Raw genomic sequence first — 26,928 nt, 5'->3', positions numbered from 1 at the left:
AACTGCAATCCAAAACCCACTTACGTATTGTCTGGTGCCAGCTGGGCGTGGCCCATTGGGTGGGTGTGGCTCATTGGCTGGGTGTGGCCCATTGGCTGGGTGTGGCTCATTGGCTGGGCATGGCTGCAATGGTAACGGCAGACTGGGTGGGACTAAAAAGTTCAATCAATCAATTCCAACTTTGCAAGATCTTTTTTTTTCCCCGCGAGAAGTTGAAATTGACTGATTGATTGAACCTTTTTTTTTTTTTGCACACGGCGGCAGAGGCCTAAAGCGAAAAGGTTTTCTAAAACCCAGCTGAAGGCCTAGGACTGGGGCGACGGCGTGCGTGCCCACAGAGAGGGCTCTGGGTGCCGCCTCTGGCACCCGTGCCATGTATTTGTCACCACTGTCTTATGCTCTCTCCTGTGTCAGGCTCCCAAAACTAAGAAAGATGAAGTTGTTCTGAACAAAGATGATTAGGGGACTGGAGGCTAAAATATATGAAGAACAGTTGCTGGTTTGGACAAAACTCAGCAGCACTTTTTTGTGTGGCTGCTGATTAAAAACAGGATCGCCAACGTGATCGCCAACGTCCGATAACGGATATGGCACAAGAAGAAGAAGAAGAAATTGCTGGAATCGGGTATGGCCAGATTAGAAAAAAGAAGGAGTAGGGGACACATGATAGCCTTCTTCCAATATCTCAGGGGCTGCCCCAAAGAAGAGGGAGTCAAGCTATTCTCCAAAGCAGGATAAGAAGCAACAGATGGAAACTCGTCAAGGAGAGAAGCAACCTGGAACTAAGGAGAAACTTCCTGACAGTCAGAACAATTAACCAGTGGAACTACCTGCCTCCAGAAGCGGTGAATGCTCCAACGCTGGAAGTTTTTAAGAAGAGACTGGACAGCCATTTGTCTGAAAGGGTGTAGGGTTTCCTGCCTGAGCAGGGGGTTGGACTAGATGACCTAGATGACTTCGCAACTAACAACAACAATATCAAACGAGCAGAAACATCAGGAGGACAATGTTTCAGCCTCTGTATATCAGCAGCCAGAAAATCAAACACATACCCAACATTCTCACACACCTTTAATGCAGCAACACTGATGGACAGTCACACAAACACACACACACACACACACACAGGGGTCTTCTAGCCCTTCCTGCTTCAGTTATCAATGGCTTCCACTACAAAGGTGAGAGGAATGACATTTTGTGAGTGCCTTACTTGATCTCCTGTCAGGGCCTGAGAGATGGTCACGCTGCCATCTCCATCCATCTCAAACAGGATAACTTTCCCCTTGTGCTGGAAACGGGGGGCGCTGGCCAGGTAGATCCTTCGCCCACTCCTGAGTCTGATTGAAGAGACGGTGTAGCCTGAGAAAGGGAAAGAAGAAAGTAAGTGACAAAGTTCCGAAATCCTGGACAGAACATAGAATAATAATTTTGGAAGGGACCTTAGAGGTCTTCTAGTCTGGGGTCCCCAACCCACGGGCTGTGGCCCACTACCAGGGCTATGCAAGTGGAGGGGGGGGTGAGCGTGCAGGGAAGCACAGCTCCATTTACAGGAGTGACAGGCACTTGTGCGAACACAAGAATTGTTTTTATTACGTTTTAGACCGGAGGAGTGCTTACAAGCTCGGGTGGCTTTGAAAGGAATACTGGAATACACCTGGAATACTGCGTTCAGTTTTGGTCACCACACTACAAAAATGATGTTGAGGCTTTGGAAAAAGTGCAGAGAAGAGCAACTAAGATGATTAAAGGCCTGGAGACAAAAACACACATGAAGAACGGTTGCAGGATTTGGGTTTGGACAGTCTAGAGAAAAGAAGGACTGGGGGGGGGGGACATGACAGCAGTATTCTAGTATTTGAGAGCCTGCCACAAAGAAGAGGGAGTCAGTTTATTTTCCAAAACACCAGAAGAAGTAATAGATTGAAACCAATCAAGGAGAGAAGCAACCTGGAACTAAGGAGAAATTTCCTAACAGTGAGGACAATTAACCAGTGGAACAACCTGCCTCCAGAAGCGGTGAATGCTCCAACACTGGAAGTTTTAAAGAAGAGACTGGACAGCCATTTGTCCGAAAGGGTGTAGGGTTTCCTGCCTGAGCAGGGGGCTGGACTAGAAGACCTCCAAAGTCCCTATTCTGACTGATTGAAAGACATTCCCAGAGGATTTGAGCTCTGTGAGGCATGATGGAGACATGAAGCTCCCAGATGCTGGAGCAGTCTACCTCCTCTGGGCAAATTGCAGAAGAGCGTTCCTCTGCTGCTTCTCAGAGACAGGGGCCAACCACTGTTGGAAACAGAAGGCTGGGTTAGCTCATGGCTTTGGCCTTACCTTCTGCCATTTTCCTTACCCAGATAGGCCGCGTGGTTATTCAGCTTGCGCGGGAACTCTCTGGCAAAAGCTTCCCGCGGGGGAGTGACTCGTCCTGACCGGCCCTCTTTGAGCACCCCGCCATCCCAGTCGTAGGCTCCCACCATCCCAAAGAGGAGTCCATCCTGACAGGAGAGAAGCAGCGACAGCCGTCCAGACACTCAACATACTTAGAGCAAAGGGCCATCCAGTGGCTGCCAGTGATGGCGAACCTTTTAGAGACCGAGTGCCCAAACTGCAACCCAAAACCCACTTATGTATCGTCGGGTGCCGGGTGGGTGTGGCCCATTGGGTGGGCGTGGCCCATTGGGTGGGTGTCGCTCATTGGGTGGGTGTGGCCCACTGGGTGGGTGTGGCCCATTGGGTGGGCGTGGCTGCAGTGGTAACGGCAGACTGGGTGGGACTGAAAAGTTCAATCAATCAATTCCAACTTTGCGAGATCTTTTTTTTCCCCGCGAGAAGATGAAATTGATTGATTGATGGAACCTTTTTTTTTTCTTTGCACATGGCGGAGGCCTAAAGCGAAAAGGTTTTATAAAACCCAGCTGAAGGCCTAGGACTGGGGCGACAACGCGCGCGCCCATAGAGAGGGCTCCGCGTGCCACCTGTGGCACGCGTGCCATAGATTCGCCACCATGGCTGTAAGCTGCATGTTTGTGAGTTGGGCAGCTGTATACATTTGCTTTATTTAAGTTTATACAAATAGCAATGGCACTTAGACTTATATACTGCTTCATAGTGCTTTACAGCCCTCTCTAAGTGTCAGCCTCTTGCCCCCAACAATCTGGGTCCTCATTTCCCCCCCTTGGAAGGATGGAAGGCTGAGTCAACCGTGAGCCGGTCAGGACTGAACTCCTGGCGGTCCAAATAATAAAATTATTTAAATGTTTGCCATTCACATTTCATCCTGTCCCTCCCTTTGCATCCTTTCTTCAATGATTCTATTCCACCATTTCTTTGATGTTGGCGTAATTCTTGTCTTGCAGCCAGTTGGCCGTGCCGAATAGCCACAGACCCCTATGTGGGAGAAGGAAATGCAGCCCTCGGAGTGGAAGGCCCTGCCTGCCCTTTGTGCCAACTTCATCCTGCTTTTTCCAAGAGGCACATTTGGAAACGAGAGAAGCCCAATTTGTCTCTTACCTCCAGCAGGTGGGTGGAGAAGCCAATCTGAGACATTTCCAGCTCAAAAGAGTTATACTCGCGAGTTCCTGTTAAAAAAAAAGAAAGGGGGGGGGGATGCCAACTTCTTGATATCAACACATTACTGGAGGCCATTTTAGTACAGAATGACTAGAACTACAATTGTGCTGGACTTAATGTATAGCCCAGCAGTTACCCTAACAGAACCACAGAGTTGGAAGGGAGCTTGGAGGTCTTCTAGTCCAACCCCCTGCTCAGGCAGGACACTTTATGCCAGTGGTTCTCAACCTTTTTAATGCAGCGACCCCCAACTGGTCGTAAGTCGAGGACTACTCGACCGGTCGTAAGTCGAGGACTACTCAACCGGTGCAGCACCGTTTGCAGAATGGGACCTTTGGCGGTCTCAGCAGGGCAGAGACAGCCTGGACAATTCCTATTGGCTTTGGAAAGCCAATAGAATTAGACTCTATTCAAGAGAGTCTATTCTATTGGCTTTCAAAAGCCAATAAAATAAAAGGGAGGAGCACAGCTAAGGAAAAGGGGGGAAAAAATGGCGGACTGCGTTGTTTGGCGACCCCCGTGAAATGGTCATTCGACCCCAAATGGGGTCCCGACCCACAGGTGGAGAACCACTGCTTTATGCCATTTCAGACAAACGGGTTCCATTCCTCGCCTCCCCCCCCCCCAGTTGCAAACACCGCCTCCTTTCCCGGCACCTTCAAGGCTGAAGATCCGATCTCCCAAAGAGTCCACAATATCATTCAGGGCTGCCTCGTCCGTCACATTGAAGAAGTACTTTTCGTCTGGGTCGCTGGCAATGTATTTAATTTCGTTGATGAATGAGTTGGGGTCTTTCTTCCTGCGGATGTAGTGGCCCAAGACCTGGGTGGAACAAGAGACATCATTTCATGACATCGGAGGGCAAGGCACCAGGACGCCAGAAGGCAGGACAAGTAACAATGGATGGAAACTAATCCAGGAGAGAAGCAACCTGGAATTAAGGAAAAACTTCCTAACAGGGAGGACAATTAACCAGTGGAATTGCTTGCCACCAGAAGTCGTGGGTGCTCCATCACTGGAGGTTTTTAAGAAAAGACTGGACAGCCACTTGTTTGAAATGATATAGGGTCTCCTGCTTGAGCAGGGGTTATTAATAATAATAATAATAATAATAATAAAGTTGGAAGGGACCTTGGAGGTCATCTAGTCCAACTCCCTGCTCAGGCAGGAAACCCTTCGGACAAATGGCCGTCCAGTCTCTTCTTAAAAACTTCCAGTGTTGGAGCATTCGCAGCTTCTGGAGGCAGGTTGTTCCACTGGTTAATTGTCCTAACTGTCAAGAAGTTTCTCCTTAGTTCTAGGTTGCTTCTCTCCTTGATTAGTTTTCACCCATTGCTTCTCGTCCTGCCTTCAGGCACTTTGGAGAATAGCTTGACTCCCTCTTCTTTGGGGCAGCCCCTGAGATACTGGAAAACTAGAATTGGTTTTACTTCTTCAGTGCCAGGAGGTGTATTCAATAAAGATTTATCTCTTATGGCACCTCAAGGCTGTAGAGCAGTGATGGCGAACCTTTTAGAGACCGAGTGCCCAAAAACTGACCCCCCGCCCACTCCGCCCCTGCCCGCGCTCTGTCCCCCCACCCTGTCCCACTATACCCCCACCCCACCTGCCCGCAGGACCACCTACTGCCTTCATAGCCGGCCATATCAGATTGCCCAGGCAGCCCAGTAGCGTCATGGCGGCCATTCCCTCCGCCTGCGCCCCGCAACATCAGCTACATGCGACGGGGCACAAGGGTGGAGTCTTCTCCCTGCTGCCATGTGCTTGGCTGCACTGCTCCGTGCGGGCCGTGACCGGGGGTGACTCTCCTCCGGGGGGGGCTGCTGGTGGAGAGGGGGACGTGGGGGTAGGCGGGGCTGGGGCGACGACGCGCGTGCCCACAGAGAGGGCTCCGAGTGCTGCCTCTGGCATGCGTGCCATAGGTTCTCCACCACTGCCGTAGAGTTTCCTCCATGTTGGATTCGCCAGCCGGACGGTTGACACCCACCCACCCTGCGTATCTGTCTTTCCGTCTGCTGAGACGCTTACTGCGATGGCGTAACGGGTCACGTTCCGTTCCTCACACTCTTCCAGGGCATCTTTAAGTTCTTCCCCATCGTGGGACTCTCCATCAGTGAGCACGATCATCAGCTTGGTAGCCCCTGCTCTGCCCCCCCTTTCCGGACTAAAGGCCTCCGTGCTGCAGGCAAAAGCGAGAAAGAAATGGTGACTTTGGGGGGGGGGAGTTTTTCTCCCTGACAAAGTAATGCCCTAATGCCCTGGGTTAGAGCTTAGATCTCATATAGCCACAGATCTGATTTACCGAATGGGACAAGTTGCCTTGGTAAAATTTAAGCAATGTTGGTTCCTTAAAATTCTGCTGCTTATGGTGATTTGCTCCCCCTTAATCAATCAAAGCACAAGCTTCTTGTAGCAAAGGAGAGGATATCTCGGGAGAGAACAGCCTTCATGCATGCATCTAATTTCACAATTTTGAATCTTTGTACTTCTCCATATTTGATAATGCAGTGTTATCTATCTATCTATCTATCTATCTATCTATCTATCTATCTATCTATCTATCTATCTCTCTCTCTCTCTCTCTCTCTATCTATCTCTATCTATCTATCTATCTATCTATCTATCTATCTATCTATCTATCTACCTACCTACCTACCTACCTACCTACCTACCTACCTATTTATTATATCTTCTATCATCTATCTATCCTCTATCTATCATCTATCTATTATATCTTCTATCTATCTATCTATCTATCTATCTATCTATCTATCTATCTATCTATCTATTATATCTTCTATCTATCTATTATATCTTCTATCTATCATCTATCTATGTACCTATCTATCTATTATCTTCTATCTATCTATCTATCTATCTATCTATCTATCTATCTATCTATCTATCTATCTATCTATCTATCTATCTATATCTATCTATCTATCATATCTTCTATCATCTATCTATCTATCTATCTATCTATCTATCTATCTATCTATCTATCTATCTATCTATCTTTTATCAAACTTATTAACCGCCCATCTTCCTCCCAGAGGAGGCTATATATTATGAAAAAGTCTATGGTCAATATTAGTGAAGGAAGGAAGAAATAAGTTTTCTACGGGAAAATTGCTTGTGGAAGCCTTATATATTGGGCAAATAAAAATACACATCAACATGTGTACGAATTCTAATACCAAAATATATAAAATACAGTTTTAACAGAAAAAGACCTTGGAATACAGAGATCAATGGAAATTACCAGACTTTTTATCACCACAATGGACCCTTTGACTTCTGTTTGTGTTTCTACAACACACACAACCAGGTGACTGAATTAACTAGTTTTCTGGGCTTGCCTGTTAAATTGTTCCACACACTAATCAAATAGGCTGCTACGCAAATGCAGCACTAGCTGTGACATGAATTCAGTTAAGGGGATTGCGTGGATGCAGCTTCCACGCTTAAAAGTCAGCTGGATGAGCAAGGAGATCTTTCTTCAACCCGGGCTAGGGTTGGCCCCAAACAGAAGGCCAGATCAGACCCAGGTCTTGCTCTGACTGCCGATATTGCCTGCCCCGCCCCAAAGGCTACTACTTCATGGAATATAATGGTAGGGCTAGCAACCCTGATAACCACATTGATGAATTCCCATTTTTTAACTCACAGCGTTGACTGGATCAAGGACAGCCATGTGCCTACTTGACCACTAACTCATGCACAGGGGGCCTCATACAGTCTCTGGATTCCTGCCTTCTCTTGCGCCTCCCAGCACCTACCAGGCCTTGTGGATGGCGGCAGCCGTCCGAGTTTCAAGTCCTTCCTGCCGGCTGATATTTTGGGCGGCTTCAATGACTTCTTCGGCCGTCTTGTAGTCCTTCAGGGTCCACTCATGAATCGCAACTTCGCTGTACTGCAAGACCCCCACCTGTGAGGCCAGGAGGAGGAAGACCCCCTTGAGGCAATGACACAGTCTTTGGAGGAGTGTGTGTGGGGGGGGGGAGCGGGGTTATTAGGCCTTGATCCCCTAAAATCAGCTTGGTCTAAGCCAGAGTGTCAACGCTGCTAACATCGGATGTTCTTGCTTTGACAACATATGGAGAGGCAGCCTTTTTCTTTCTCACGCTTTACTCTTAGAATTAGATGATACTGGGGGAGGAGGGGGAGGAATGTGATGGGAGTTAGTTAGACATAACAATATTGTAATCGGGTGTGAATTCAGGGCGTTTGTAATAAGAGATGATAAGGCATGGCGGGAGGAAGAACTGGGCGGAAAGCCAGCATTTCAAACGAATTGGAGGATGTGATTTATGACTGTTAGTTGTTAGGAGGGAATGGGGCTTTGATACTATGTGCTGAGGGGAGGGGAAGTCAGATTTTGGCTGGGACTGTGTAAGTGCCGATGCTATGCTTCTCGAATAAAGATTCTTTAAGGTAAACAATGCCTCGAAGTTCTTTGAAGAGTTTCATATGTCGGAACCATAACACAGACATTCCGCAGTTTTTCCGCGGACTGGAGAGTGTGTGGTTTTGTGTGCTGCCTGCATCCCACAGATGGGGCTTTGCTGGCATGCTGGCACCTGGTACCGGTCCACGGACCGGGTGGGTGGGGACCCCTGGTCTAAGCTACCTTCCCCATCTTTCTTTCTTTCTTTTTCCCTCCCCCCTTTCTCTTTCTTTCTTTCTTTCTTTCTTTCTTTCTTTCTTTCTTTCTTTCTTTCTTTTTCTTTCTTTCTTTCTTTCTTTCTTTCTCTTTTTTCTTTCTTTTTCCCTCCCTCCCTCCCTCCCTCCCTCCCTCCCTCCTTTCTTTCTTTCTTTCTTTCTTTCTTTCTTTCTTTCTTTTTCCCTCCCCCCTTTCTCTTTCTTTCTTTCTTTCTTTCTTTTTCCCTCCCCCTCCCTCCCTCCCTCCCTCCCTCCCTCCCCCTTTCTTTCTTTCTTTCTGTTCTTTCTTTCTTTCTTTCTTTCTTTCTTTTTCCCTCCCTCCCTCCCTTTCTTTCTTTCTTTTCCCTCCCTCCCTCCTCCCTCCCTCTCTCTTTCTTTCTTTCTTTTTCCCTCCCTCCCTCCCTCTCTCTCTCTCTCTCTCTCTCTCTCTCTTTCTTTCTTTCTGAATATTTTTAGACTCCCTGATCTTCCTGGGATTTCCTGGAGTCTCCCTCCTAAAGAGTAACCAGATGCAATCCTATTTAGCTGGTGAGCCTCCTTCTGATACAATTAGAACTAAAATTTAGGTCAAATATATATTCTCAATCTAGAAGACAGACTGTGATCAGCAGGCTATAACGTTTGGGAGGAGAATCTGAGGAAGTGGTCTGCAGCTCATAAAAGTTGATAACGTTGAATAAAATCTGTTATTCAGAAAAGTTGCAACCAGACTTCTGATGTTTTGTTGGTTGGGAAAATATCTTTTCCCGAGCACTTTCAAGCTCTCGATTGGAACAAAAATTCAGAGAAACTGGATGAGGATGTTCAGAGAAGTGCAAGGAAGATGATCATGAAGCTAAGACAGAAACTTCTGAAGAGAGACTGAAAAGATAACCGAATGAGGACCTTTTTTCCTAACAAGAAGAGCCATTTCACAGAGCTTCCAAGGCCCAAAGACGGACTTCTCTTTTACCAGAGAGATTCAGGGATACAGTTTCCAGCTCCCAGTGATTTTAAACCTTAGAAGAACCACAAGAAACAATGAAAAAAGCAAGCAAAACTCACTTGGATCTGCTCTGGGTCAATGAAAAATTTGCTGAGAATGTTGCTAAGAAAATTCTGCACTTCGTACCATGGGTAAATGCTGTTGGAGCCATCCAGGACAATCACAATGTCCATGTAGGTGGAACATCCTGCACAAAGGTCAAAGAACAGTGGCAAGGGTCAGGCAGTGGCAAAGAAGGATCCCCCAGAGTCCAGGTAGTCCTCGACTTACAACCGTTCATTTAGTGACGGTTTGAAGTTACAACAGTACTGAAAAAAAGTGACATAACCATTTTTCACACTTAGGACCTTTGTAGCATCCTCAGGATCACGTGATTTACATTCGGATGCTTGACAACTGACTCACACTTATGATGATTGCAGTGTCCTGGGATCACTTGATCCCCCTTTTGTGACCACGGGGAAGCCAGATTCACTGAACACCCGTGTGACTAATTTAACAACTGCAATGATTCACTTAACAAATGTGGCAAGAAAAGCCGTAAAACGGGGCAAAACTCCCTTAACAAATTTCTCACTTAACAAACATCAATTTTGGGCTCAGTTGTGGTTTGTAAGTTGAGGACTACCTGTGTGTGCAGCGAAGTCCCTAAGCTTTCAATCCTAAGCCATTTTGGGCTGTTCCTCCTCTCTTCCTCAGCACATCACCCAACGTAGGAAATCAATATTTAATATTTATTAGATTTATATCTCGCCTTTCCTTGGGAAGCTGAAGGTGGCCTACACAATACTCCTGGTGCTATTTGCTTCTCTGAACGTCTTGAAGTAGGTTGAAAGAGATGGACGGGTCCAAAGCCCACCACTGGACCTCCATGATTGAGGTGGGATTTGTGCAACACCCAAGCAGCCATTTCAAATCCAGACAACTCAATTTGGAATATTGAGGGGGGGGGGCAAAGGAAGCCATTGAATACCACATGGCCTTTATATCAGCCTTCCCCTTCCGGGCGCTGCTGTTTGGTGAAGTGGGGAATTATGACTCACTTTAGCCCCAGACAATGCTGGTTGGGGCCAATAAGGATTGTAGTCCTTCCATTTGTTCTTGCTTAGATCTTTCAGCGTCTCTCCTGATGTTTTAAACTGGTGGGTGCAAAATTGGTTCGTTAGATCTCTCTTCCATGTTTCCTCCACAAGCAAGTCTGTATTGCTGGGGGGAAGTAAACCCCGCTGGAAACAATCCCAGCACTTCTGATAAATGTAGTCCTCAACTGGCCACTTCCAGGAGAGTCATGGGCACGTGAGGCTTTGGAAAACCCCAGGATGTGCTTCTAGCCACGTAGTCAGCCCTCCTGTAGAACAAATGGTGGGCCTGACTCATAGGAGGCCAGGGCTGACTGCAAAGGGAACTTGGAGCCAGCCCTGGATGAGGGGAGGTCCTACCCACGAGCCTGGTTGGCTGAAAGTCACTTGGATGAAAGACAAAAGCTTATCTAGCAATAATAATAATGATGATGATGATGTGGCAAAAGCAAGCAAGGGTAGTACCAATAGTAATAGGCGCCTTGGGTGCAATCTCAGAACAACTGGAGCACCACTTGAACACCATCATCGGCATTGACAAATTCGCTATTAGTCAATTGCAAAAGGTGGCCTTACTAGGAACTGCTTCCATCAGCACCATTGGTTTATAGCACACCATGGAGGACCAGTGGTGGGATTCAAATAAGTGAGCAACCGGTTTTCTGTCTGGATGCTCCTTCCGGAAGTTTATTCTGGGCCTGGGCAACAACAAAATTAGCTACCGGTTCTGCCAAAGTGATGCAAATGGTTGAATCCCACCATTGTGGAGGACCCTATAGAATCAGCCGGGGGGGGGGGGTCTTCCAAAGTTAAACAGTTTAGAAATCCAAGGAACAAAAGCCAAACTTACTCTGAGCCGTCGGGGCGATGTTTTCCATCAGCCGGAAGTCCTTGTCCACGCTGGTGCACATCCCTGTGCTATACATGGATGTGCCGCATTCCTGGGACCAGAGGGGAGCACAGGCCTGCCGGAAAGAGAGATGCTCATGGGAACTCGTAATGGCTTCCCAGCTGGCTGTGGGGCTGCCCTGGGCATCCCTTGCCTGACTGCAGCCTACCCTTGAGAGGGAGGGGAAAGAGAGAGATTCAGGCTGGGTGCCCCACACAATTGGAAGATAAGCGAGTAGAGATGGTTGACCCATGGCCTGTATTCACACAACATGCTTGCAGGGACTTCTTTTCTGGGTGTGCGCAAGCCAGAAATCAGTTTGATGGACTGCATTTAGCCCAGGGGCCCCAACCCCCGGTTCGTGGATCAGTACGGGGCCACGGCATGCCAGCAACCGGTCCGCACAAACAAGCAAAGCCCCATCCATGAGATGCAGGCAGTACACAAAACTACGCACCCACCGGTCCGCGGAAAAACCACGGAACTGGTCCCTGGTGCCCAAAAGGTTGGGGACTCCTGGTCTAACCAACAAGCAGAGCCACAGAAAATGAACCAAGATAAAAACGAACATGATTGCCATTTAACTGACCAAATGAGATATGTTGTATGAACACATCCATATAAGATCTGAGGCACGAGCAATTTCCCCACAAAGCTGGTTCCTACGTAAATCCATTTTTAAATAGGCAAAAAGCAAAGAATTTCAAAATGATGAGATGGCCTTTATATTTATGCTACCGTAAAATGATAGGAAGTCTGAGTCAATCTTCCCGGCTAATTTGGCTCTAGCTGTTTGTTCTTTATTATTGTTGTTGTTGTTGTTGTTAATCTTCAATTTGATTCACAGTCTGGCACTGGTAAAAATGAATTGAAGATATAATAATAATAATAATAATAATATAATGGTGATGATGAAGTAGTAGTAGTAGTAGTAGTAGAAGAAGAAGAAGAAGTAGAAGAAGAAGGAGGAGGAGGAGGAGGAGGAGGAGGAGAGAAGAAGAAGAAGAAGAAGAAGAAGAAGAAGAAGAAGAAGAAGAAGAAGAAGAAGAAGAAGAAGAAGAAGAAGAAGAAGAAGAAGAAGAAGAAGAAGAAGAAGAAGAAGAAGAAGAAGAAGAAGAAGAAGAAGAAGAAGAAGAAGAAGAAGAAGAAGTCTGGATAGTGGATGTGGCAGTGTCTGGAGACAGCAGAATAGACGAGAAAGAACTGGAGAAGATCACAAAATACAAAGACCTACAAATAGAAATAGAACGACTGTGGCAAAGGCAAGCAAGGATAGTACCAACAGTAATAGGCACCTTGGGTGCAATCCCAAAACAACTGGAGCACCACTTGAACACCATTGGCATTGACAAATTCGGTATTAGTCAATTGCAAAAGGCGGCCTTACTAGGAACCGCTTCCATCCTGCGACGAGATCTGAAATACCATCAAACATCCACATCTGCCTATCCCAGGTCCTTGGGAAGGACTCAATAGGTAGACAAAAATGCCAAATCCAGTCTGAACATCTGGCTGATGGTGCGATGATTAATAATAATAACAACAACAACAATAATTGGTATATTGCATGAACCCAAAAGATAGTTAGCTGAGTACTCAGCCTGTTGTGTGAATGCAGCCTTAAAATCATCAGTAGAAAAGTTGAGGGGGAGGACGTGGGGGGAACATTTAGGAATTAAGGAACAGAAGACCTCTTGGCCAGGGCTGCCCCAACACCAGCCATGCATAGGAGGCTCCAACATCCTGTTTTCCTAATCAGAACCAGCTTCCCTGGAATGCCACCAAAATGAAACGAGAGAAAGCGTTTCACACTCCTGGACAATCCATTAAAGTTGAGCAGGGCCAGAAAAGCCACCAAGAAAAAAGAGGCTGGCTTTGGATGCATCTGTTGCGTTTACAGATGCATCCTATTTACTCCCTCTCTGGGCCCAGTTCAGCAAGAGGCACGAAAAGGCACGTTTGTTCATTTATTTGCTCCTTGTTTGTTTATTCATTTATTCGATCGATCAATCCATCCATCAGAATAGAGCTGGAAGGGACCTTGGAGGTCTTCTAGTCCAACCCCGTGCTCAAACAGAAGACCCTAGTATATACTATTTCAGACAGATCTTTTCTCCAGTGATGGAGCACTCACAACTTGGAATACTGCATCCAGTTTTGGTCCCCACGATGTAAAAAAGATGTTGAGATTCTAGAAAGAGTGCAGAGAAGAGCAACAAAGATGATTGGGGGGGGGGGCTGGAGGCTAAAACATGTAAAGAACGGTTGCTGGAATTGGGTATGTCTAGTTTAATGAAGAGAAGGACCAGGGGGGACAGGATAGCAGCCTTCCAGTATCTCAGGGGCTGCCCCAGAGAAGAGGGAGTCAAGCTATTCTCCAAAGCGCCTGAAGGCAGGACGAGAAGCAATGGATGGAAACTAACCAAGGAGAGAAGCAACCTGGAACTAAGGAGAAACTTCCTGACAGTGAGAACAATTAACCAGTGGAACCACCTGCCTCCAGAAGCAGTAAATGCTCCAACACTGGAAGTTTTTAAGAAGAGAATGGACAGCCATTTGTCCGAAATGGTATAGGGTTACCTGCCGAGCAGGGGGTTGGACTTGATGACCTCCAAGATCCCTTCCAACATTATTATTATTATTATTATTATTATTATTATTATTACTACTACTACTACTACTATTTTCTGGTGGCAAGCTGTTCAACTGGTTAATTGTCCTCACTCTTAGGAAGTTTCTCCTTAATTCTAGATTGCTTCTCTCCTTCATTAGTTTCCATCCATTGTTTCTTGTCGTGACTTCTGGTGCTTTGGAAAATAGGTTGACCCCCCTCTTCTTTGTGGCAGCCCCTCAAATACTGGAATGCTACTATCATGTCCCCCCGGTCTTTCTTTTCTCTAGACTGGCCATACCCAATTCCTGCAACCGTTCTTCTTCGTATGTTTTGTTCTCCAGGCCTTTAATCATCTTTGTTGCTCTTCTCAGTTTATATAGCCACCCATCTCATAGTGACTCTTGGATAGCTTACATTTACAAATGCAAAAGGACGGACTGCTCCCACATTACAGGCAGTCCTCACTGAAATGATCATTTGTTCAGCGACCATTCAAAGTTAAGATGGCATTGAATGAATGGTAGTTAGGCCCATATTATTATTATTATTATTTTAAAAAATTGGAAAAGAGTGTAAATGTAAAATTTTACCGCTTTGTCATTATTAGCATTGTTGTCTATGGAGATTCTCAGTCATCCAGATCATGGTTGTCCCAAAGGTGTTTTTTTTTTCAAAAGACAACTCGACTTTGTTTGTTTTCTTTGAAGATGTTTCACTTCTCATCCAAGAAGCTTCTTCGGTTCTACATTCTTGGCAGGCGTCTAGCCATTCAGCACTCTGACCTTCGGGATTTATATTCCTTGCAGTCATACGGTCTGCCAGAATGCTAACAACAACCAGGTAACTGCAAGGAGTATAAATCCTTCCATTCCCCACCATTCAGTCAGAACTGAAGAAGCTTCTTGGATGAGGGGGTGAAACGTCTTCGAAGAAAAATAAAACAAAGTCCAATTATTTTTTGAAATGCATCTTTGGGATATTACCATTGTTATTTGCTTTGTCGTTTCCCTCTAGATTGTTCGACGTTGTTATTGGACATTGGACATGCTCAGCTTATTGATTACTCTGTGGTTCGATATATGGGGCAAACAGGCCACTCCGGCAGTAAAGTTAAGGGTGTTGTGTGAACAGCAAATGTGCCCAACTCCCCCTATTCTGCTCTAGGGCTCTTCTTCCAGCAGCCTGGTCAACAAGCCTCACCCTTCCATGGATTTGCAACTGAAATTATTGCAGCAGAGTTAGCTTTTTATAGCTCTCGTTCTTTCTTTTCTCTCTCTCTTTTTTTAAATATGTGGTTAGGGATGTGCTTTATTTAAAAAAAGAAAAGAAAAGAAAAGCATACCATTGAAGATACTTACCACAAACCCATCATCTTTGTTGGCCATCAGCGTCATCCCAAAATGCATGTTTTTTGTTTGCCTGGAAATATTCCGGAGACTCATGTCACCTAGTTGCGATTCAGAAACGCAGAAGGGAGGAAGGGAGGAAGGAGAGAGAGAAAAGAAGATCAAAATAGAAAATGCAATCTTTGGGTAATGCTGAAAAGTGCGTCTCCAGCATGCTTTCCTATATAATTACTGATGTGCTTCAACCTGTCTGTTTCCAGTCCCCCCCTCAGCCAACTGCTTCACTCCATGAGTTGGATTCCTTTCAGTTTTGATCAGCACACTATAAAAAAGATGTGGAAACTCTGGGAAGAGGGCAGAGAAAAGCAGCAAAGATGATTAGGGGGCTGGAGGCTAAAACATATAAGGAACGGTTGCAGGAATTGGGTAGGTCTACTCTAGCGAAAAGGACCAAAGGTGACATGATAGCAGTCATCATCAAGTTGGAAGGGACCTTGGAGGTCATCAAGTCCAACCCCCTGCTCAGGCAGGTGACCCTATACCATTTTGGACAAATGGCCGTCCAGTCTCTTCTTAAAAAGTTCCAGTGTTGGAGCATTCACCGCTTCTGGAGGCAGGTTGTTCCACTGGTTAATTGTTCTCACTGTCAGGAAGTTTCTCCTTAGTTCTAGGTTGCTTCTCTCCTTGATTGGTTCCCATCCATTGCTTCTTGTTCTGCCTTCAGGTGCTTTGGAGAATAGCTTGACTCCCTCTTCTTTGGGGCAGCCCCTGAGATACTGGAAGACTGCTATCATGTCCCCCTCGTCCTTCTCTTCATTAAACTAGACATACCCAATTCCATCAACTGTTCCTTATATGTTTTAGCCTCCAGTCCCCTAATCATCTTTGTTGCTCTTCTCTGCACTCTTTCTAGAGTCTCAACATCTTTTTTACATCATGGTGACCAAAACTGGATGCGGTATTCCAAGTGTGGCCTTACCAAGGCATTGTAAAGTGGTATTAACACTTCACGTGATCTTGATTCTATCGCTCTGTTAATGCAGCCTAGCACTGTGTTGGCTTTTTTGGCAGCTGCAGCACACTGCTGGCTCATTTTTAGGTGATTGTCCACTAGGACTCTGAGGTCCCTCTCACAGTTGCTACTATTGAGCAAGGTACCCCCTATACTATACCTGTGCATTTGGTTTTTCTTGCCTAAATGTAGAACCTTACTTTTTTCACCATTGAATTTCATTTTCTTCCAATATTTGAGGGGCTGCCACAAAGAAGAGGGGGTCCACCTATTTTCCAAAGCACCTGAAGGAATAATGGATGGAAATTGATCAAGGAGAGATTCAACCTAGAAATAAGCATACTTTTTCTGACAGTGAGAACAATCAACCAGCTTGGCTTCAGACATTATGGGTGCTCCAGCACTGGAGGCTTTTGAGAAGACACTAGACAGCGATTTATCAGAAATGGTATAGGGTCTCCTGCTTGAGCAGGGGTTGACTAGATGACCTACAAGGTCCCTTCCAACTCTGCTATTCTGTATTCAATAGTTGCAAAAAAAAAAAAAAAAAAAAGGTTTCAAGGCACAAAGCCCTGGAAGGAGTGAGGGATTGGGGGGGGGGGGCATTATTGTAGTCTATGTGCAAAGGATCTGACAACTGTTGATCACAGCAATGAGTCAATCGGATGAGGCAGAGGCTAAAAAAAGCAAACACATTTTTAGTATCATTTCCAATTCACGGGAAGAAATAATTCCACGGTTTTCTGCCACCTCCACTTCTGTGTACCAGTTTAAAGAAGAAGCTGCACAAAGTCATAAACACTGAAAACATGTCTGGACAAACTTCCTTGGGGCAGTTTGTCAGCACACTTCTGGCTTATGGGAGGGGATCTCCCTGATTAACCGATTAGATAAATAATCTGGGGGATGCTTGGGGTGGCATTGGTGGGCCACATAAGCCTCTTTAAATCCAAGGATTCAAACCTCTCCCCTTCCCTTTTGGAATTAGGAAGTCCACCCCCCCACCCCATCCTTTGGTTGCAATTTATAGACGTCTCCTATTAGGCCTGGACCTTCTGCTCATCTGAGCCAGCTGCTAAAATTTGGCTGTGAAAAATGGAAGAATTTCTATGGTATAATTTGGCTTTTTGGGCAAATATGAGTGAAGATACAAGTGTTTTGACTCCCAGAAGGGGGTCCCATTCCCCCCTTAAAGGTGGGCAGAAAAATAACCACCCAGTGGCTTGTGATGCTCCTCCAGAAGACCCCCCCCCCGCAGCACAGTCTGTTCCCTTTTCAGACCATTAGGGAGCATTCCAAAGGAGTGCTCTGTCAAACAAAGATTGGCACTGAATAACAGAATAACACAGATGGAAGGGACCTTGGAGGTCTTCTAGTCCAGCCCCCTGCTCAGGCAGAAAAACCTACACCATTTCAGACAAATGGCCATCCAGTCTCTTCTTAAAAACTTCCAGTGTTGGAGCATTCACAGCTTCTGGAGGCAGGTTGTTCCACTGGTTAATTGTCTTCGCTGTCAGGAAGTTTCTCCTTAGTTCCAGGTTGCTTCTCTCCTTGATGAGTTTCCATCCGTTGCTTCTTGTCCTGCCTTCAGGCGCTTTGGAGAATAGGTTGACCTCCTCCTCTTGGTGGCAGCCCCTCAAATACTGGAACTCTGCTATCTTGTCATCTCTAGTCCTTCTTTTCACTAGACTAGACAGACCAAATTCCTGCAACTGTTCTTCCTTTGGCCTCCAGCCCCCTGATCATCCTTGTCGCTCTTCTCTGCCCTCGTTCCAGAGCCTCAACGTGTTTTTTGTACTGGGGTTACCAAATATAAATACTGCTATTGGGTGACTGATCTGGTGATCTCCAAGATTTTTCACCCACAAAACAATGATTCCACCCAGAATCCCACCCAGACTTCCCTCATGCCCCTCCACGAGTTTTGCTTATTTATTTTTATCCCATCGTGATTATTTTCGTAAATAACTCAAGGTGGGGAGCATATCTCGTACTCTTTCTTCCTCCTATTTTTTTTGCAGTGCAACGACCCTGTGAGGTGGGTTGGGCTGAGAATGAGTGATTGGCCCGAAGTCACCCAGCCGGCTTCCATGCCTAAGGTAGGACTAGAACTCACCGTCTCCTGGTGATTGGCCCAAAGTCACCCAGCTGCCTTTCATGCCTAAGGCGGGACTAGAACTCACCGTCTCCTGCTAATTGGCCTAAAGTCACCCAAACATCTTTTGTACCTAGCGTGGCACTAGAACTCACAGTCTCCTGGTTTCTAGCCCGGTGCCTTCGCCACTAGACCAAACTAACTCTCAGAGATTCATATATCCACATATTTCTGAATATAGTGTGGATGCTTCAAAGCGTGTACCTATATTGACTTTAGTGCATGTTGAGTTTTTCCTCTCTCCCACAATGCACTTGTAAACATCACCTTTCCGGTCATCTTCAGTTCCGTCCCAAGGTGCGCCCACCAACATCCTAAGGAGAGAAGCGTCTGTGTTAGAAAGACTTGATAAAATTAAACCTCGTCCCAAACTAGAAATAAAATCAACGTGAGGCAAACATGAGAGGGTTAAAAATGGGAGAGAGTCCTCCATAAAATTGCAATTGTTCCAGGAAAACTGTTTCTGGGGACACCACTTTTCCCAGGGTGGGCAGGTGGAGGGGTCTGTTGTTAAGTGAGCCTTGGTCAATCATGTAGATCAGGGCTTTTCAACCTTTTCACCCACTGTACCACTTTTAGGAGATGGCAACATCCAAGTACCACCAGTCGCCTAGCAAGGTGTCAAAAACTTGATGACCCCCCCCAAAAAAGGAAAAAAGTGATAAAGTACAGGTAGTCCTCGACTTACAACAGTTCGCTTAGTGACTGTTCGAAGTTACAATGGCACTGAAAAAAGTGCCCCCCAAGCCACAGCCCAGCAAGACACCTGCCTGCCCACCCGGCTGCGCTCTTCCTCCTGTCCGAGGTTTTCATTGTTGTGAGCATTTCTGTTGAGGATTGGCAGTGGGGGTGGGGTGGGGGCTGTTTGGTTTTTATTCCCCCCATCTGCTGGGTGGTTGCAGCAGGTTTTGGTCACTTCACGTGACCCTGGGACACTGTGACCGTCATAAATATGAATCAGTTGCCAAGCATCTGAATGTAAATCACAAGACCCTGGAGAGGCTGCAACATTCCAGCTGATCGGTGCTTCTTCTGGGCTCAGCAGAAGCGCCAGGATCAGTGCTGAGGTCCAGCTGGAGCCTGGCACTGATCCTGGCGCTTCCGCTGAGCCCTGACAGCCCTGCAGCTCCAGCCATCTCTCGCTCAGGCTTGTGCGGTGCTACCACCGGTTCAACTCATTCCCCTCCCCTGCTACCACTTTTCTAGGATGGTCACGTACTACCTGCCAGGTGCCAATGTACCACAGGTGGTACCCATACCACAGGTTGAAAAGCCCTGATGTAGATGTGTTTTGTGTTGGCTTTTGGACCAGTCCTTGAGAACAAAAGAGAATGAAGTCTTTGGACACCCTGATCTGTTTTTCATCTGTGTATAAAAATATAATCCAGACAACCTCCCCATTCCTACAATTCACAATTCAAACATATTGTCTTTTCATTTGCAATTCTCCTGATTTTTCATCGCTGCCAAGATGTAACCCACATATTCCTCCCGGCTTTGAGTAACATGATGCATTTATCTTAAGGGAGAAAAAAGTATGTCTGGATGAAAACCGTGAGGTTTTCTTGTTGTTTATTTTTTGAGTGGTTCTCTTTGGTTACAACTACAATGTTCCCTTGCTTTCTAGGGTGAGAAAAGAGACAGAAACCCCTTTAACACACCTGACACCCCAATAATTTCTAAGGGGGAAAAAAGGAGGATTCAGAGATGAATTTTGAGCAGCTGGCTCCATTTTTTTTTACCAGTGTAGCCCTGAGGTGAGTTAATTTTGGTTTCTGCAAATAAATGTTGGAAATTCCCCAACTGAAACCATCCTATTGTCTTGAGCCCCTCAATTTCAAACTTATTTGTCGGGTGCCAGGTGGGTGTGGCCCATTGGCTGGGCATGGCCCATTGGCTGGGCGTGGCTGTGTTGGTAATGGCAGACTGGGTGGGACTAAAACGTTCAATCAATCAATTCCAACTTTGCAAGATTTTTTTTCCCTGCAAGAAGTTGAAGTTGACTGATTGATTGAACCTTTTTTTTTTTTTGCACACAGTGGTGGAGACCTAAAGCAAAAAGGTTTTATAAAACCCAACTGAAGGCCTAGGACTGGGGCGACGGTGCGCGTGCCCACAGAGAGGGCTCTGAGTGCCGCCTCTGGCACCCGTGCCAAAGGTTCGCCACCACTGCCATAGACCATTTTAGACAAATGGTTGTCCAGTCCTTTCATAAAAGCCTCCAGTGTTGCAGTACCCACATCTTCTGGAGGCAAGTTGTTCCACTGGTTAATTGTTCTTACCTTTAGGAATTTTCTCCTTAAATCCAGGTTGCTTCTCTCCTTGATTAGTTTCTATCAGTAGTTTCTTGTCTTGCATTCTGGTGCTTTGGAGAATAAGTTGACGCCCTTCTCTTTGTGGCAGCCCCTCAAATATTGGAAGATCCCTCATCCTTCTTTTCTCTAGCCAAACCCAAATCCTGCAATTGTTCTTCATATGTTTTCATCTCCAGGCCTTTAATCATCTGAGTTGGTCTTCTCTGCACTTTTTCCAAAGTCTCAACATCTTTTTTTGTAATGTGATGACCAAAACTGGATGCCATATTCCAGGTGTGGCCTTACTAAGGATTTATAAAGCAATACTAACACTTCACGTGATTTTGATTCTGTGTCTCTGTTTATACAACCAAGGATTGTATTTGCTTTTTTTGTTACTGAACACTGCTGGCTTAAGTGATCCTTCACTGGGACTCCAAGGTCCACCTCACAGTTACTGTTTTTGAGCCACGTTTCGCCCAATCTGTACTTGTACCTTTGTTTTTTCCTGCCTAGGTGTAAAACCTTGCTTTTCTCACATTCAATTTTATTTTGTTGGATAGGGCCCATTGTTCACATCTATCAAGATATTTTTGGATCCTGAGCTTGTGTTCTGGGGTGTTGGCGATTCCTGTCAGACCCTCTAGATCAGCAATCCCAACCTTTCTGATGCCAAAGAGCGGTTTTGGAAGAAAAATTGTCTTCCCTGGATAGGGAGGGGATGGCTTCGTGCATGCAAACTAGATCCCGCATATGTGCAGATGAAGCTTTGCTCGTTCACCTACTGCTTGCATCGCCTGGTTCCCAACAGGCTGCAGAGAGAGCTGGAGAACTACGAATTCAGCCTTTTTTCCCCACTGAACAAGCTGGTTCAGGCTGCTGGGAAGCACAAATTCACAATTCTGCTTCAATCCTGCAGAATTTGGCTAAATTACAGAGTGATGGAGTAAAAGTGGTTGTTTCCTTGGACTCAAGAAGAGATAAACAGTGGGCGGGAAAGTATTGAAAAGAGAAACACTTGGAATGAAGACAATAACAGAAGAATATGAAACAAGAGGAGATTTCATTAACAACCAAGGTCAGAGAGCAAGAAACAGTAGGTGAAAGAAGAGCAGCATCTTCTTAACTATGGATTTGGGGAGCGTTACTAACAGACAGTGGATTACAAGAAGAACCAGTCAATCTTGGACCAAATAAAGGTTAACTGGAGAAGCTCACAGATTTTGGGCATGTAAAGGGAGTGAACAAAGGACAGGAAAAAGGTTTTGTGGAGAGGGTGAGGGAATTAGAGAATTAGGAGGATAATGGATCAATGCATCCTCTGGAGCAGTGGTTCTCCACCTGTGGGTCGGGACCCCATTTGGGGTCGAACGACCATTTCACGGGGGTCGCCAAACAACGCAGTCTGCCATTTTCCCCCCTTTTCCTTAGCTGTGCTCCTCCCTTTTATTCTATTGGCTTTTGAAAGCCAATAGAATAGACTCTCTTGAATAGAGTCTAATTCTATTGGCTTTCCAAAGCCAATAGGAATTGTCCAGGCAGTCTCTGCCCTGCTGAGCCCGCCAAAAGTCCCATTCTGCAAACGGTGCTGCACCAGTTGAGTAGTCCTCGACTTACGACCGGTTGGGGGTCGCGGCATTAAAATGGTTGAGAACCACTGCTCTGGAGCATTTCCTAAAGATCTAAGAATTGTCTCTCAATGTGGACATCGATTTTGTCCATCTGTTCATCCAAAACTGGGCACCAAACAACTAACCAAACAAAGGAATAAAGAGTGGGGGACCCTATAATGAAACTGAAAAAAGTGACTTATGACCATTTTTCACACTTACGACCGTTGCAGCCTCCCCACGGTCGTGTGATCAAAATTTGGAAGCTTGGCCACTGACTGGTATTTATGACGGTTAGAGTGTCCCAGGGTCATGTGATCATCTTTTGCAACCTCGGGTCAAGCCAAGTCAATGGGGGGAGCCAAGTTCACTTAACAACCGTGTTGCTACCTTTGCAATTGCAGCGATTCACTTAACAACTGTGGCAAGCGAGGGCATAAAATGGGGGCAAAATTCACTTGACAACAGAAATGTTCAGCTCAATTGTGGAAAATAAAACAAGATGGACAGCAATTTCCTACTACAAACAATCATCAGCCAGGAGGATACTTCAGGTTTTTTTCTCATCAGCCGGTCACTAAATGGCCATTTTCATCCTCTGCAACATCCCATCTGAACACGAGTTCCCGCCAACTTCTTCCTATGATTTCCTGCTATGTGACTCATCCCATTTCCTGCCCCATCTGCAAAACCCATTCATCAGCTCCACCTCAAACCTTGTGGCTTTTTTTGCCACAGTGGGGCAGCAGCCCAAACTGCTGGTCACTCTCACGGTCTATATAAGCCCTATTTCCTGCTCTGGATTGATCTTTGGACCCAGATCACCGGTTGGAAGCAGTTGCTGTATTCTCCCACCTGCATTTCATCCCTAAATTATTTCCAGAGGAAAGTCTGCCAATTGTTCTTTTGTACTTTATTAAATGTTTCACAAAACGGCTGATGTTTGACTGGGGAAGTCCACAAGACAACTCAGAGTGTCTTTAATAACTGAAAAAGCAGAACTGGAGGCTTGCCGTTGGCAACAGGGTCGATGTCCCAAAACTGAAGGGCAGAAAAATCAAAGTGCACTTTCAGACTTTGTGATAAAGAGGTATTCCAATCAATCAGAATAGAGCTGGAAGGGACCTTGGAGGTCTTCTTGTCCAACCTCTTATTCAAGCAGAAGACCCTATACCAGTGGTTCTCAACCTTTTTAATGCCGCGACCCCCAACCGGTCGTAAGTCGAGGACTACTCAACCGGTCGTAAGTCGAGGACTACTCAACTGGTGCAGCACCGTTTGCAGAATGGGACTTTTGGCGGGCTCAGCAGGGCAGAGACAGCCTGGACAATTCCTATTGGCTTTTGAAAGCCAATAGAATTAGACTCTATTCAAGAGAGTCTATTCTATTGGCTTTCAAAAGCCAGTAGAATAAAAGGGAGTAGCACAGCTAAGGAAAAGGGGGGAAAAAATGGCGGACTGCGTTGTTTGATGACCCCCGTGAAATGGTCGTTCGACCCCAAATGGGGTCCCGACCCACAGGTTGAGAACCACTGCCCTATACCATTTCAGACAGGTGGCTGTCCAGTCTGTTCTTAAAAGCCTCCAGTGATGGAGCTTCTGGTGGCAAGCCGTTCCACTGGTTAATTGTCCTCACTGTCAGGAAATTTCTCCTTAGTTTCAGGTTGCTTCTCTCCTTGATGAGTTTCCATCCATTGTTTCTTGTCCTGCCTTCAGGTGCTTTGAGAAATAAATTGACCCCCCTCTTCTTTGTGACAACCCCTCAAATATTGGAACGCTGCTATCATATCAGGTCACTCCCCAAACCTAACCATGCATCCGTCAGTAGGGTCACAACATCCATTCTTTCCTTATTCCAATAACCCCATTGTCCTTATCTGTAAATGGCAAAGACAGGTTTCCCAAGGGGGTCTTTCCTTGCAAGTCCCCAGGCTGACCCAGCCATTTTGCCCCCTATCTAAGGTTCCTCTCAGTGAGCACAAAATGATAATAGCCTCCTCAAGTCTCTCAGATAATATTGCCGTTTGCTACGGTAGAGAATAACAGAGTTAGAAGGGGTCTTGGAGGTCTTCTAGTCCAACCCCCTGCTCAAGAAGGAAACCCTGTATCGGGGGTAGGCCACCTTGGCTCTTTTATGACTCGTGGACTTCAACTCCCAGAATTCCTGAGGCAGCATGGGGGGAACTATGGCCCCCTCATGACTCGTGGACTTCAACTCCCAGATTTCCTCAGCCAGCATGGCTCAGCTTGGAAACCTCTCCCTTTCCCCTCAGCACGGCTGGCTCAGGAATTCTGGGAGTTTTAAGTCCACCAGTCATAAAAGAGCCAAGGTTGCCTACCTCTGGCCTAGGCCTAGGCCGCTTTATGACTCGTGGAGTTCAACTCCCAGAATTCCTGAGCCAGCATGGGGAACTATGGCCCCTTCATGACTCGTGGACTTCAACTCCCAGAATTCCTCAGCCAGTATGAAAGAAACTATGGCCCCCTCATGACTTGGGATTTCAACTCCCAGAATTCCTGAGCCAGCATGGGGGAACTATGGCTCCCTCATGACTCATGGACTTCAACTCCCAGAATTCCTCAGCCAGCATGGCTCAGCTTGGAAACCTCTCCCTTTCCCTTCTGCATGGCTGGCTCAGGAATTCTGGGAGTTGAAGTCCACGAGTCATAAAGCAGGCTAGGCCTAGGGCAGGGGTAGGTCACCTTGGCTCTTTTATGACTCATGGACTTTAACTTCCAGAATTCCTGAGCCAGCCTGGCTCAGCATGGAAACCTCTCCTTTTCCCCTCAGCATGGCTGGCTCAGGAATTCTGGGAGTTGAAGTCCACGAGTCATAAAAGAGCCAAGGTGGCCTACCCCGGGCCTATACCATTTCAGACAAAATGATTCCTCAGCTCTCTGTTAAAAGAAGCAGACCCTCGCAGGGAAAATCACTCCACATGGACTGGCCCCCTGCCCAGTGCAGCTCTTCCCCGGACCAGCACCCCGCAGGATGGTCATTCTATGGGACCCCCAAGGCAAAACCTGAGACTTAAAACATCTCTCAGGCCTCACAGCTTCACCTGCACACTTAATCTTGGTTAGTAACCTGAACCTTAATTTGTTCTTTTGTGGCTGACCATGTTGTACAAACCACATACAGGTGGACCTCGACTTATGACAATTGAGCTCGACCTTTACGTTGCTAAGCGAGGCAGTTAAGTGACTTTCACCCCATTTTACCATCTTTCTTGCCACTGTTGATAAGTGAATCGCTGCGGTGGTTAAGTTAGTAACACACCTGTTAAGTGGATCTGGTCCCCCCCCCCGTTGACTTTGCTTGTCAGAAGGCCACAAAAGGGGATCACCTGACCCCCCCTCCCAGGGCACGGCGACCGTCATAAATAGGAATCAGTTGCCAAGCGTCCGAATTGTGATCACGTGACCCTGGGGAGGCTGCAACTGTCGTAAGTGTGAGACATGGTCCCCAGTCACTTTTTTTAGTGACGTTGTAACTTTGAACGGTCACTAAACGTAATAATAATAAAAGTTGGAAGGGACCTTGGAGGTCATCTAGTCCAACCCGCTGCTCAGGCAGGAAACCCTACACCATTTCGGACAAATGGCTGTCCAGTCTCTTCTTAAAAACTTCCAGTGTTGGAGCATTCACCGCTTCTGGAGGCAGGTTGTCCAATGAACTGTTTTGAGTCAAGGATTGCCTGTACTTTATTCCATGCATCTGACAGTTCATGAGAGTTTACTTGCTGTAGTACATTTTGCATCTTTGAAGTAGTAAGCTTCTTTCTTGTTGATTCTTGGGTGGAGGGGAGGGGGCAGACGAAGGAGTAGGAATAAGAAAGCAGCCTCAACACAGCTGCACAAACTCACCATTGTTGCTCTTGAGCTGTGAACTGCAGGACTTTATAGCCGAACTGGGCATCCTGAGGCCCACGAAAGATCTGAGCTCTTTTCACATCGATGTTAAAAGGGGTGACTCGGCCTGGAGGGAGGGAAAAAGAGGGAGCTGGAGACCTTGCTGTTTCCTTTTTTCCTTTCACGTAGGAGAGAGGAGGCACTATTCAGAAAACCAGGTTTACTGGGGCATTGGAAGGGATGCATTGATGCATTTGTGCTATGTGCAAAGCTAGTGGGTCAAGCTTAGCGAATTCCCAAAAGCTAAGCGGGAGAACTCGGTTAGTTCTTGAATCTGGGCTAGAGGGAGAAGTGAAAGAGAATTATCTGGAAGAAGAAAATAGCAGAGATGCGTCCATGAAATCCACCAAGATTCAAACTCATTCAAATTTGTATTTTCCAGAACCCAGAGACTTTTAGGTGAGCCTCTCTCTCTCTCTCTCTCTCTCTCTCTCTCTCTCTCTCTCTCTCTCTCTTTCTCACTCTTTCTCTTTCTCGCTTTCTTTCTTTTTCTCGCTTTCTCTCTCCCTTTCTCTCTATCAATCTTTCTCACACTCTCTCTCTGTTTCTTTCTCTCTTTCTCACTTTCTCTCTCTCTTTTTCTCCCTCTCTCCCCCCTCTCTCTTTCTTCTCCCTCTCTCTTCCCCTCTCTTTCTTTCTCTCTTTCTTTCTCTCTCTCTCTCTTCGAACAGTCACTAAATGAACTGTTGTAAGTCGAGGACTACCTGTACTTTCAGCATCACCAGGGCTCTGCTCAAAATGCACAACCCTCAACAAACAGACAAACAAAACAAATTGCTCTAGAGATAGACATGCAAAAGGGT

The 26,928-nt window shown here is 46.2% G+C and overlaps 1 protein-coding gene across 5 annotated transcripts in view; it reads right to left on the bottom strand.

The window, feature by feature from the left end:
- ITGA10 (integrin subunit alpha 10) overlaps positions 1–26,928 on the bottom strand; it is a 79,113-nt gene that overhangs the window by 25,890 nt on the left and 26,295 nt on the right. For 3 of the 5 annotated variants that reach the window (XM_039358423.1, XM_039358421.1, XM_039358424.1), the window contains exons 2-12: positions 26,081–26,192; positions 18,514–18,623; positions 15,155–15,243; positions 11,144–11,258; positions 9,274–9,401; positions 7,347–7,495; positions 5,596–5,746; positions 4,224–4,389; positions 3,508–3,575; positions 2,348–2,492; positions 1,211–1,359 (exon numbers count right to left, since the gene is read on the bottom strand). In XM_039358423.1, the coding sequence (XP_039214357.1) occupies positions 1,211–1,359; positions 2,348–2,492; positions 3,508–3,575; positions 4,224–4,389; positions 5,596–5,746; positions 7,347–7,495; positions 9,274–9,401; positions 11,144–11,258; positions 15,155–15,243; positions 18,514–18,622 (1,269 nt within the window). In that variant the 5' untranslated portion in view covers position 18,623; positions 26,081–26,192. Of the gene's footprint in view, positions 1–1,210; positions 1,360–2,347; positions 2,493–3,507; positions 3,576–4,223; positions 4,390–5,595; positions 5,747–7,346; positions 7,496–9,273; positions 9,402–11,143; positions 11,259–15,154; positions 15,244–18,513; positions 18,624–26,080; positions 26,193–26,928 lie in introns of those variants that run through there. The other 2 variants (XM_039358422.1, XM_039358425.1) reach the window with 2 other exon arrangements.

The sequence above is a fragment of the Crotalus tigris genome, unplaced genomic scaffold (assembly GCF_016545835.1).
Source record: "Crotalus tigris isolate CLP2741 ecotype Arizona unplaced genomic scaffold, ASM1654583v1 scf7180000019021.11574027:1482141, whole genome shotgun sequence".
Lineage (NCBI taxonomy): Eukaryota > Metazoa > Chordata > Lepidosauria > Squamata > Viperidae > Crotalus > Crotalus tigris.
The sequence above is the reverse complement of the archived record's forward strand: the minus strand, read 5'-3'. Positions and strand labels throughout refer to the sequence as shown.